This window comes from Malaya genurostris, chromosome 2, assembly GCF_030247185.1.
Source record: "Malaya genurostris strain Urasoe2022 chromosome 2, Malgen_1.1, whole genome shotgun sequence".
Classification (NCBI taxonomy): domain Eukaryota; kingdom Metazoa; phylum Arthropoda; class Insecta; order Diptera; family Culicidae; genus Malaya; species Malaya genurostris.
In genome coordinates, this window is record NC_080571.1 from 21,125,633 (window position 1) to 21,138,698 (window position 13,066).

Sequence of the window (13,066 nt, forward strand, 5' to 3'; positions counted from 1 at the left end):
AAATTTATAAACGGTTGCTATTCTGTTCCACGGGGATAATTTTAGAACTAAAAAGTAGAAAATACAACTAAGAAGTAGAAAATACAACTAAAAAGTAGAAAATACAACTCAAAATTATGAAACGTTGGCTAAATTAACTGGAATTCTATTTAGTTTAATTAGTGAATTTCACTTTTCATCGTTTTTTGTGTTAGCTTGGTGACATTATATTGTAAGTAAAATTTACATACTACATTGACACAAAGAAAATTTATAATATAACCACCCTATACTTTTCCGAAAATACGAAATTCAATTGAATGGCAGGAAATATATTGATAGTGAATGTCCAGTAATTTCTTATTTCAACAGTTTTCAAGTCGATCATCAAATTCGACCGCGCTCTATCATGAATATATTGAGTGAATAGTTTTCCGTAAATTTCATCTCCTCGGCGGGAAGGGCTTGGTGAATTACTATTTGGTACTAGCAAAGATACCGAGAGTACTTTAATGTTTTCTTGTCTTCAGTCGTGCTTTGGAAGGAGAATCTATGCTTGCTACTAAGCTCAGACGTATACATTATAAGCATGCTAGTCAATACATAAGAGCAATAAGAGTCCGTTTAACAAGCCAAAAAAACGTGTGGTAAGCCCACTGCGCTCAATCACTGAAAATATTCCTGGTTTCTATGTGTCGGTTTTGCCAGTTATGCTTTGTGCGACGATTCGTTGAACTCAAGCGATTAAAATGTGCACAATTTTCGGGACTATATTTCACCTTAAGGAGCTAATCCATCTTTGAATTTGAAACGAGTGCTTCAATTGAATAAAACTAATAATGTTGTGAACATTTCTATAAGGAGTTTCAAGCAATTCAATTCGCTACAGACAATAACAAAGAGCACTATCTGGAGTATGAAAACATCGAGTATAACAGACCTGCTTATAAGAAAGATGATACTAAACAATGAAAAAAGTATTTTGAAAAATTACATATATTTTCATGCACATATTAGGAACAGGAAATCGATTATAAAGTTGTTTCACAGTTCTTTACTTTTCAGTATACTGCAAATGCAAAACAAAACGACAATTTGAACACACAGTCTTATTCATTGAAAAATTTATGCATTTAACGATTAATTTCGAAAAACTAAAACGGAGACATTCTTTTAATCAAGAAAGAAGTAAAAAATTACTTTTAATCCAGCATTCTGAATAGTGTACTTTTAGTAAGAATAGTGTACTTTTAGAAATCCTCTACAAAAAACAATGCCTTGGTATTACATTAAGGAGTGTATCGAAAATAAGCTATCCACATACATTTGTGTTGTACGCATGTATTTGTGATGTTTTTTTATGCTTAGATCGCAACATGCTGTGCGTTTTGCTGTCAGCTTTCGATTCTTTACTTGTTTGTGCGGTTGAAGCTCTGCGTTTTCAAAATGTCGCGTATTGAAAAGGAAGTGGAAATTAAAGTTCTGGACACATGGCTAAATGAGAAGGGTATTACTATGCGAAAATTGGCGAAGCGGTTTGGAATTCATCATGCCAGTGTTAAAACCATCATTAATAAGTTTGGGGAACATTATTCTTAGGATGAGCTACCAGGAAGAGCTTGAGCTTGAGCGACCACCCCTGGTTGCTACTCCGTTACTGATCGGGATTAGCTGAAATTGTACAGGGAGTTTCTAGATGATCCGACCTGGGACTGGTAAATCATCCTTCAATGTACATCTTCTGGTAATCCCAGAAATCATTGATCAGTACCGGCGCCGGCCAGGCCCGAACGTAGATCGTCTAAGGAATGGGAAGGAATGTTAGTCCAACACTTGTTGTTACTAGAGGCCGTATATACTACTGCGCACTCCACAAGTGTCACGGGAGAAGGATATTTGTTAGTAAACATTTCAGTATTGGTTTCGCGCGCAACTCAGTATCTTCCGGTTTCAAGATGCTCGGATGCACCACTAAACTCACTGACTTCCTGAGAGAACGTTTCAACAATATCCTATATTAAAGTCCCGGGAAGTCTTGATTCACAGATCTAAAGAACTAACTCCTGTACGAGGAAACTAAAGAAAAATTTGCAATACTATCGCGTAAAGAATAAAAGCTTCCCTATTTTTTTAAATGAAATTACGTGATACAAAATAAACGAGTGAATAGGATGTAGACAAAATAGTTGATTCATTGCATTGACATATTCTGAACAGTTGTTATAAAATCATTTTAAATCACCAAATATAGGTAAAAAGATTTCACGCGCGTCTTTATTATTTCCGCTTTATTATTTTAATTATTAAATAAAATTATTAATTGGCTATACTGGTTGATCTGGGCAGCCTGCTACCGAGAAAAATATTAATTTGTTGTTTGAAATATTAATATCAAGTGTTTTTACTATGTATTCAATATACCGATATATGTTATCTCTGTTATTAACTTTGTAATATCAACGGATTTGAGCAATAGTTATCAATTCAATTTATAATCCTGAAAGACAATCAATAACATGGAAGAAGAAAACATTCCAAATACAACCTTTCTCCGAAGCTAGACGGAAATTAATAGATTGAATGAAGAGATAATTTAGTAAAATAGAGTAATCAGAAGAGAAACATTGAAAATATCTGATAACTGAAAGGAAAAATAAACTCCTGAAATTGTCGCCTTCAACGACATGGAAGCAGGAACCCAGTGGATCTATTCTTGGTTCATTTTTTTCCGCCGGATTCCACACGGCATCTAGGCTGGTACTGTCCGGAGAGAGCTAATAGGTACTATCAATCTCCTAGTGGACCCCAGCCCCTTCTTAGGATGAGCTACCAGGAAGAGGCAGAAAACCCGGTTCTTCCAACCCGAAACTGGACTGGAAAGTTGTATCTCTAATCATGAAGAACAAATCAATGTCAATACGTGATTTTGCCAAAACAGCAGGAACGAGTGTCGGAATGGTCCAGCGTATCAAGAGGCGAAATCATCTAAAGACCTACAAGAAGCAGAAAATCTCGGAACAAAGTGTAAAACAGAAGCAGCAAGCAGCAACAAGGGCCCGGAAATTGTATTCGCGACTTTTGCAGGATCCGGATGCATGCGTTTTGATGGACAATGAGACTTATGTAAAGGAGGACTCAAACACCCTTCCTGGTCCACAATACTTTACTGTCGTCGTTGGGGAGGATGTGAGCGATGCGGACAGTTCGATTCAAGTGGAGAAACTCGGTCGAAAGGTACTGGTATGGCAAGCAATATGTTCCTGTGGTTTGAAGTCAACCATTGTTACACTACCGGAACTATAAATGCAGAAATCTATCGATCTGAGTGTTTCCAGAAGAGATTGCTGCCTTCATATAAGAAGCATAGTACAGCTCCACTGTTTTGGCCGGATTTAGCGTCGGCTCACTATGCCAACACCACTCTCAATTGGCTCGCAATCAATTCACCAAATTGCCCTTAGCTTCGACCCATCGAACGTTACTGGGCAATCGGGAAGAGGGTCTTCAAGAAGACTGGTTAGGCAGCTGGATGAAGAGTGTTCGATCAAAAGTTCGAAAACTCGTGAAGGAATAACTTAAATTTCATCCGGTTTTCTTTATGCTCAAGTTTAACCTCGTACAATAAATGATCAATTTTTAGTTTGAATAAAATATCGTTTTTTATCAAAATTTGAAAGAAAAATTTGTGGATAGCTTATTTTCGATACACTAATAACTTTTGTAGAATTTAACCTTCTTTTTAACAGACTTCGCAGCCGATTCATAGCGTACAGAACCATTGCATGGCTGGTGCTACGATCCTACCGACACTAAGCGGAATGACAGCACTAGATAGATTGACCCTACTTCTGAAAAGAATTTGAGTAAAACAGTTTAACATGATTAACATGATTCGTGCGGTCGTAGAATTCATTTGCAATCTACTTTTAAAGGTTATATCAATCGATTTTGGCCTACCGTAATCTTCTCTTTTCTCCTTTCGGAATTCGGAAGAAATCTTAAGTGAAGGTATGAATAATGAAAAGAATTATGGTAAAATGGGTTGAACGGTCCAGTGCTATAATTCCTACTGCATGTAATTGGATCGCAAAAGTTTTGTACGTAATATAGATCAATTTTCACAGGACGCATTGGACCTGCTTCACGATAATAGATCAAGATTCAACTTAAAACTCAGCCAAAGCAAAAAGTAGGGTAAAAGGGTATAACATAATCCGTGCGGTCATTGAAATTGTTACGTTTTAGGATTTTCGAAGTTATACAAATCGATTTTAATCAATAGAAATCAGCATCTTTCCTAAATACGGTTGAAAGTTTAACTAAAGAAACGGATTGTGAAAAGAATTGGGGTAAAACGGGTTCAATGGTGTCGTGATGTCATTCTTACTGCTTGTATTTGGATAACTGGATAACTCAAGTGCCACTTGAGCCAATTAGTTCTGTTTCCTGATTCCTGAATATGGATACACTCCGGTAGGTCGTAATTGGCCTGTTTCAGCAATTTACTTCACAGAAACTATATATAATCTAATTCATGGGATTTTATACGAATCATAGAACCGTTTTGGGTAACTATGTATAATTGGCTCAAATACTCGTCAGTAGAATATTTTCTTCCTAAAAATTTATGAAATAAAATAATTCTGAGTAAAATAGGATAGAACTCTTTGCGTGAACTCTGATTAACAGCAATCCGTTCATTGGAATTATTTACATGTCAGGAATAACTTTTGGTAAAAACGCAATTAATTTTTTTTATGGTTTTACTGTCAGTTTTTGAAATAAAGACCGAACAAGTTAGAAATTGGGACAAAACGGACAAGATAGTGAATTAAGAGAATATTCTATCATTCTACTAGTTATTAACCATAATAAACTCCTTTCTATGAGAATACTTTCTAGGATTTCTATTACATTTCCCGTTTTTTCGTACTATGCACTCTTTTGGTTCAGTCTTTGCCAAAGTAGTCAATTACCTCCTGTCTTTAATTATGAACATTGGCTTAGATGGGTTAAAATTTTAAAAAAATTTCTTGGAATTATATTCCTTTTGTGGAATTTTACCTTTCTGTTTCAACAGACTTCGCAGCCGATTCTAAGCGTTCAGAATCATTGCATGGCTAGTACTAGGATCCTACTGACACTAAGAATTATTCTAGGTCGAGGCTCTAACATATGACAACTGGCTTGTAAGACCAGCACACTATGAATCGAACCGACAACCCGGGCTAATATAGCAGAATACATTTCAAAACGTTTTTTTTTTCGACGTTTTATGCATTTCTAAGACATCTAGTATCCAACAAAAAAATTTTGGCTGTTTGGCCACCCGTGGAAGTTAACCATCAATGCCAACTTCCCTTTCCGAGCAGCTTAGATAGCCGTGTAGTGCCGCTAGTGGTTCCCAACTGGCTAAGAATAACACTACGATCCACCTGTGGTAAAAGTCCACCAAACAGTCGTAAGCCGTGTGTAATCCGGCGGAATTATTTCAACCAAGAATTTATCCATTGGTTTCCAGTTCCATGTCGTAAAAAGCCACATGAATTGGGGCTCCCAAGTCAAGGTTGACCTTACTGTGTTAAGCGAAGCTCTGATACTTTCCGATTCCTTCGCATCTCGTGGGATTTGGAGTACTTCAATTCTCCCATGAAAATCTTCCATAGTTCGCTTTAGGCTAATACGGCGATTCTAAGCCAATATATTTGGTTTCTTCTAGTTGTTGTATGGTAAGTGCTGGAGATGGAGTGTTCATTACTTTAGTTGATAATGGTTAGAGTAGCACAAATCAAGCTCCAGCATAAACGTACAGCAACTATGAACCTAGTCAGACTCCGGCAAGAAGGTAAAACTTCTAACGCTTTGGTTCAAGAACTATATTTCCAAAAGGCAACTTTCACGTTGGAAAGATAATAAACCCAGTCTGTGTTGCCTTCAACAAGTGACTAATCCACGTGAAATCCCTCGAGCATGCATACCTGCAAATAGTGCTCTCGATGTATCTCTCATATCGGAGCTCACAACTCGGGATATTCGTGCTGTCACAGTTGGTCTGACTATTGATACAATAGACAACGGGAAAAATGCCTATTGTTCGACAAATTTACCGCATAACTACTCTCCGTCGAGTGATGACTTCAAAAAAGGTTTTATTATACTGCAGAAAAAGTGATTTATCGCTTTTAATCGGTAGTGACGTAAGAGCTTACCATATCATTTGGGACAGTTCAGATATAAATTTAAGTGGATCTAAGATCATGGAAAAATGCAAACCTGCACATAGTCAATGCGGATGATCGTCCAACTCAGGCGAGATGTGGAAAAGAGAAGGATTTGGACGTAACTCTCTACTCTGATGAAATTTCGCTTGAGCTTGTCAATTGGCTCAACCCTGATGAGCTCGAACTGTCGTTATCTGATCATAAGTACATCTTTTTTGATCATTTGAACGTTAAATTTGATACTGTCACAAATCGTAATCCCAAATCTACAAACTGGGACCTCTATGAGAAGGGCTTGGCAACTAGATTTTACGGGTACCAAATAACAATTGAAACTTAGAACTTGACTTAGACAATGTTGTCGACGAGAGAAATTCACTCATACTTGCAACATATGAAGAGGTTTGTCCACTTCGGATTGTGCAAGCTACTAGAGGAACTCCTAGGTGGAATGCTGAAATTGCTAGACTAAGGAAACTATTCAGAAGAGCTTGGAACCACCGACGCAGAGATGGGTCGGAGCCGTTCGTGTCGACTCGAAGGGCTTACAAAAATGCTCTTCGGTCGTCTGAGCGAAGTGGTTAGAAAAGCCTTTGCACAAATGTCTCTAGTCTCAACGAGGCTAAGTCACTTTTGAAATCGAAGATCTTTCATGTCGTTTTTTTAAGAACTAGTAGTCTGATGAAGGTCCGTAAGTCTCCCGGAAAGAATGGATGTTCTCCAGTGTTACTCCAGAAAAAGTATGTCTTGCGACACGATATATTCTAAGAGCTTGGCAGGAAATAATTGTCAAATTCATTCCCAAATGCGGTCGCGGCACTAATGAGGAAGCGAAGAGTTTCGACACTATATCAGTCTTAGATCATTTCTTCTTAAAACAGTGGAACACATAGTCGATCACTAAATCAGGAATGTTAGTTTGGGCATACACCCGTAACATGAAATGCACCATACATACCAGCTTGGAAAGTCCACTACAACCCTGTTGCATGATGTTGTGTACAACATTGAAAAAGCTTTCTCACAAAAGCAATCTTGCTTGAGAGTTTTCCTAGATATTGAAGATGCCTTCGATAACATCTCTTTCAATTCATGATCATGGCATACCTTTAAGTATCACAATTTGGATACACGCAATGCTTAGCAATCGACTTCTTTGTTCATCGCTTCGACAAGCAGAGATTAGAAAGCTCAGTGTCTGTGGGTGTCCTCAAGGTGGTGTACTATCCCCATTTTTATGGAACCTAGTCGCTGATGGTTTGTTAAGGAAACTAAATAACCTTGGATTTCCGACTTATGGTTTTTTCTGACGATTGTTAGAAATTGATGACCGGTATTAGTATTTGATGCAACAAGCCCTGCAATCTGTTGAGCAATGGTGTTGTCAGGTTGGATTATCTGTAAATCCGGGCAAAACATCAATTGCGCTTTTCACTGATCGTAGGATAATCACAGGAGCTCTTCCATTACAGTTCTTTGGTTCAGAGGTCACTGTGGTCGATCAAGTTAAATACTTCGGGGTTATTCTTGATTCGAGACTGAATTGGTCTGCTCACATTGACTTCAGGATTAAAAGAGCTTGCATGGCTTTCGGCCAATGCAGACGAGTTTTAGGAAAATCATGAGGACTCAAGCCCAGATACATTCATTGGATCTACACAACTATTGTTAGACCAATTTTAGCATATGGTTGTCTTGTATGGTGGCAGAAATGAGAAATCGCGACAGTTCAGTCAAAGCTAAATCATCTCCAAAGGATGGTCATGACGATGACAGGAGCATTCACGACAACTCCTACTGCTGCTCTAGAGGCGCTACTGTGCATTAAACCACTACATGTGTTCCTAAAACAAGAAGCATTATCTTGTGCATATCGTCTTAAGGTTAGAGGGCTTTGGAACAGTAACCCAAAAGACTATGCTACTAGCCACACTCGCTTGTGGTCTCAAATGTTTACCTGGGATGAGTATTTACTCGCTCCTAGTGACCTAACTCTCACATGCAGTTTTCCTTTCAAAACATTCAATGTGAGCTATCCTCTTCGTGAGGAATGGTTGTCTGGTTGTCTGGAACGACAACTTGATGAACACATAGTTTGTTATACGGACGGTTCTCTGTTGAATGGTCGTGCTGGTGCTGGTGTCTACTGTCGTGAAATTAGACTAGAGCAGCCCCATTCACTTGGTAGATACTGTACTGTGTTCCAAGCAGAACAATCGGCACTTCAGCAGAGATTCTGTGCTAAACAAATATTTGTTTGTTCCGACCGTCAGACTGCCTTAAAAACACTCAGTTCGAATTATTCACGGTCGAATCTAGTGATCGCATGTCGAACTCAAATTGAAGACCTGATCAAATGCTGTTTACTTATTGTACATAGATACCCGGCCATTCTGGAAATACTATACTGGAAATGAATGGGCTGATGAGTTGACTAAAGCTGACGCAACGAATTATTTCGTTGGTCCTGAACCAGTTTTACCACCGTCAACTAGTTCGATAAAGTACAAGATTCGTTCTTGGGCTGATCCAAACATGCCAGCTACAAGCGATGATTGCAATTGCTCTCAGACAAAAACATTTTTACCAGTTTTGAATCTGAAAATGTCAAAGTGTCTACCAAGCATCATTGCAGTATTCTGGTCAGAGCTCAGACAGAACATTGTAAACTCAATTAGCACATGGCTACTATTCAGCGTTCTGAATATTATTCGTGTGATTTGTGTGTATGCGATTACGATACTTCATATCATCTGATTCTCTGGTTCAATCTTTGTGTGGGGAGCTGAAATTAAAAGATATTCTATCGGTGCTCACCCAATGTGGTAAAGACTATAGTCAAAGAAGATCATCGTTCTTCCTGGAGTGAATGAATCTTTTCTGAATTGACACTAAAAGGTTTTAGCAGATTGTTTGACATCCTCAATGGAGTGCAAAACTTGCTTCTGCTCATTAATATTGCGCATCGTGTTGCATTTTTTCAGAATTTCTGAATGGTTTCGCTTTTATGAAATATCTAAATCCTTTCGGGGGTTGAAGGTTTTGTTCAATGTGCATTCTGCCACCTGCAGATCGTTCAGCATGCAGAAGGATTTATTTCTTTGTTTTTTGTCATTTAGCTTTGACTGAACTTCGCCTTTCAGCTACCATACAAGACGAAACTTGTATCGTGCTGGTTCTGGTGTGTACTGTCGTGAAATGAGGCTAGACCAGTCTCATTCACTTGGTAGATACTGTACTGTGTTCCAAGCAAAAATCTACGCGATTTTGAGTGGAATACAATCGCCACTTCAGCACAGAATCTGTGGTGAACGAATATAATATTGCGAATTGTTATGCATTTTCCAGAATTGCAGAATGGTTTCGCTTTTATGAAATATTTAAATCCTTTCGGGGGTATATGGTTTTGTTAAATGTGCATTTTGGCACCTGCAGATCGTTCAGCATCAGGGGTGCAGAACGATTTATTTCTTTATGTTGTGATATTTTCCAACTTCATCTACAGCACAATTCCTTTCCATGTTCCTCTTATCTTTTCCTTCTCATCAATAAAATGATGAGAAGACATGACAAGGCACAAATCTTCCGATAATTAGGGAAACTTGTCACCTGTGCCAATTGGTTCGGATTCCAGATGTTATTCCTCCAATTGAGTTCGAATCGAGATTCCTTATTCCTCTAATCGAGTTCGAATCGAGATGCAAAATATGCAAAGCTGCTATGAGTTTGAGATATTGAGAGTAGAATAATATACCTTATGATAAAAAAAGAACCGGAATTTTCATTTTAAAATTCCCGCGCTTGTCCAATGGGTAAACTTTTATTCTTTCAACGTTGGCAACACTTTTATACACATTCTGTCAAATTTTGATGCATATCGTACGATTAGTTTTTGTTTGGCGTCTATACAAAGAAGTTGAAAAATTTTCGTGTGGCGATTTTCATAATGGATGAAAATTTAGAACAATTTCGACTTCTTTGTACAGACACCAAACAAAAACTAATCGGACGATATGCGTCAAAATTTGACAGAATGTGTATAAAAGTGTTGCCAACGTTGAGAGAATAAAAGTTTACCCATTGGACAAGCGCGGGAATTTTAAAATGAAAATTTCGGTTCTTTTTTTATCATAAGGTATACCTTGTAAAAAGAATCGCTAATGTAAATTTTTTCCTGATTGCCCAGAAAATTCCAGGTTTTTCCAAGCTGGTAAAGAAAACCCCTAAAATTCTCTGATTTCCCAGGGTTTTTCCAGGACTTGACATCCAGTCAGCACAACGACAACGGGTTTATGAGACCCTATGCATTGAGTAGAGATCCCGATAAAAATTCTATTCAATGCAGGCTGAATAGAACTGGTTACGGTATTTTTCAACGTTTGTTTGAAGCTAATTGACGATCGACTCATTTCAAATGTTAGATGTGTTTCGTCTTCAATTCTAAAGAACATAGCAGTTCCATCTTAACTTCAAGACAGACGTAAATTTTTACGCTACTAGAAAATCATTTCTAATTATAACGCGAAACATAATAGTTCTATTGACGTCTGAAAGGCCAAGCTGAGGTAATACTGACCTTCAAACACAAGACGTAAAAAAATGAAATCGGGTGTGTGTCCGTAGTGCAAATTGATCAAGTGACTAGAATTGAACACAATAAATTTCTTCTAAATTTTTAGTTCAAACCCAAAAAATCCGATAAGATTATTTTTGTAAAATTTATCAGCACAGCCCTAAACAGCAACCCCAAATGAAGACCAGCCTACCTTTCCGTTGTGGGTTGAGCGCAGATAAGCGGCTGCTTCAGTTCGATTATCTGTCCGTTCTTTTCCTTCAACTGACCACCATTTTCCATATAATACTGAACCAACTCGGACAAAGTTGCAAACTTTTCTCCTAAAATGTAAAGATATTAATTAGTCAAATATTCAGCACCATAAACAAAACGCATGCTCACTCACCTCCGTACAGGTCGAAGAAATCGCCATTATTCTGGATCTTGATGTGAGTCACTTCCTGGCCACGCCGGACCGACAGCGTAAAGGCACCCGGATTGGACGACGAGAGCCGGGCCAGGAAAGAACCATCGAAGCCCCGTTCGCGCAGTAGTGTTTCTGCCTCGACACCCGATACCGAAGGGTGGAACCACCTGTGGAAACAATGCAAAACACAAAAAAATCGATGTTAGTTTAATTCGTGAACGATGTTATGGTAAAATTCGTGATGATCGCAGTTTGAAAACCCTAAATCATTACACTAAAAAGATGTAAGAATTGTTGAAAATAGCTAACCGAAAAATATTTTTTATTTATATTATTAACTTATATTAATTTATATTATTACCCTGTGCTCGCCAATATTAGACGAAGTTTTCCTGCTTGATAAAGGACGTTGAAACTTTTGTACTGAAAGACTTCAAGCAGCTTCCCAGAAAGACTTTTTATACTACCATACAACGAAACGGTTTAGAAGAGCATTTCAGGACGAAGAAAAAGGCCATACTTACCAAGAAATATTTGATTTGGCAGGCAATATGCAGCTGCACTCGAGCAAATAAAAGCGCTCAATCAATACCGCAACGGTAAACAATGTGGTAACTATACCTAAATAAGCGATTGTTATCATTCCTAAGCAGCCTTGACGCTCCCTCGCTATTCTGGTTCGATTTGGCATCTTACCACTACGTCAAAGATATTTGGAATGGTATGCAGCGAACAGAGTCCATGTTTTACAGCAAGAGAAGAACTTTTCTAACTAGATTTGCGAGCGGTATTCGGCTTTCGTCAAGAGAGTACTCTCTTAATATAAACACAAGTTACAACTATGAAAAAATCGATAATCTTGGACAAAAGCAGCTGAATCGGTTGCAGCGAAGCAAAGTAAAATCAAAAGATTGTAGTTTGTAGTTGTAGTTTATTCATGCAGCCTAATTAAGTAACTGTTAAGTAGTTTTAAGATGACCAATAATGCACAATTATATGAATAAAAAATACTTCATCTTCTCAAAGAATACTAACCGAGTTTGTTCAAATTTGGGCTCAAATAATGTTCCTTCAGAAAATTGATTGGCTTTGGCATTGGGCAAATTTTAAATCGCTATCGACAGCAATTTCCGAAATTAGCTGATTTCACGCAAATTTTAAAGAACATTACTAGATTCTTTTGCAAGTACGAGCCGCTTGATCTTAACACAATCAGAACTAATAAAATTTTACTTTCATTGACTCAAAATAAACGAAAATGACGAAAAATAATTGTCACTTTCAGCTCCGCTGCGAGATCCATGTCCAGTGAACGACAAAAGCGGACCTTTTCAGTTATTTTAGGTTTTCTGTGAAAATCGTATACTGTGCAGTATCGATATCCATTGATGCTCGTATCTTTAGTACTTTTGGTTTCCAAAGCGGTTCTAGAAAGTCATAACTATGATTAATAATATTTCTAACTATCTTTATAGCCAAACTTCGCAGACTTTCAATATATAGAAACAAGAATGAGAATTGAAATTCCACTGAATTTCCATGCAAATGATATTTCGGTTTCGTCTTGTCGTAGAAAAATTAGTAACGTTGGCATTGGTACTCTCTTTCGTTGAAGTGAGAGACGAAAATGCGTCCTCTGTTTTCGTTTGTTTTGAATGCGAACATTTACTAATGAGACAGTAAAAAAACGAATATGAAGCTGTTGTATTGTATTATTTCATTGAGAATACGTGACAATTTTAAATTCTGAGCACAATGCATCGAATCTGGTAGCAGAGTTTAAGCGGTTGACGTACAAAAAATTGAAAAATGTTTTATCAGATTAGAATTTAACAACATGAAACCTACAATTTTTTTGTATTTAAGAATACAAATTTAAGAGCA

The 13,066-nt window shown here is 37.6% G+C and overlaps 1 protein-coding gene across 7 annotated transcripts in view; it reads right to left on the reverse strand.

Moving 5' to 3' along the window:
* The window catches only part of LOC131429861 (tyrosine-protein phosphatase corkscrew), a 201,671-nt gene that overhangs the window by 124,218 nt on the left and 64,387 nt on the right, over positions 1-13,066 (reverse strand). For all 7 annotated transcript variants that reach the window (XM_058594278.1, XM_058594277.1, XM_058594281.1 and 4 more), the window contains 2 exons: positions 11,162-11,349; positions 10,967-11,096 (listed from right to left, as the gene is read on the reverse strand). In XM_058594278.1, coding sequence (XP_058450261.1) covers positions 10,967-11,096; positions 11,162-11,349 — 318 coding nt within the window. The remainder of the gene's footprint in view (positions 1-10,966; positions 11,097-11,161; positions 11,350-13,066) is intronic.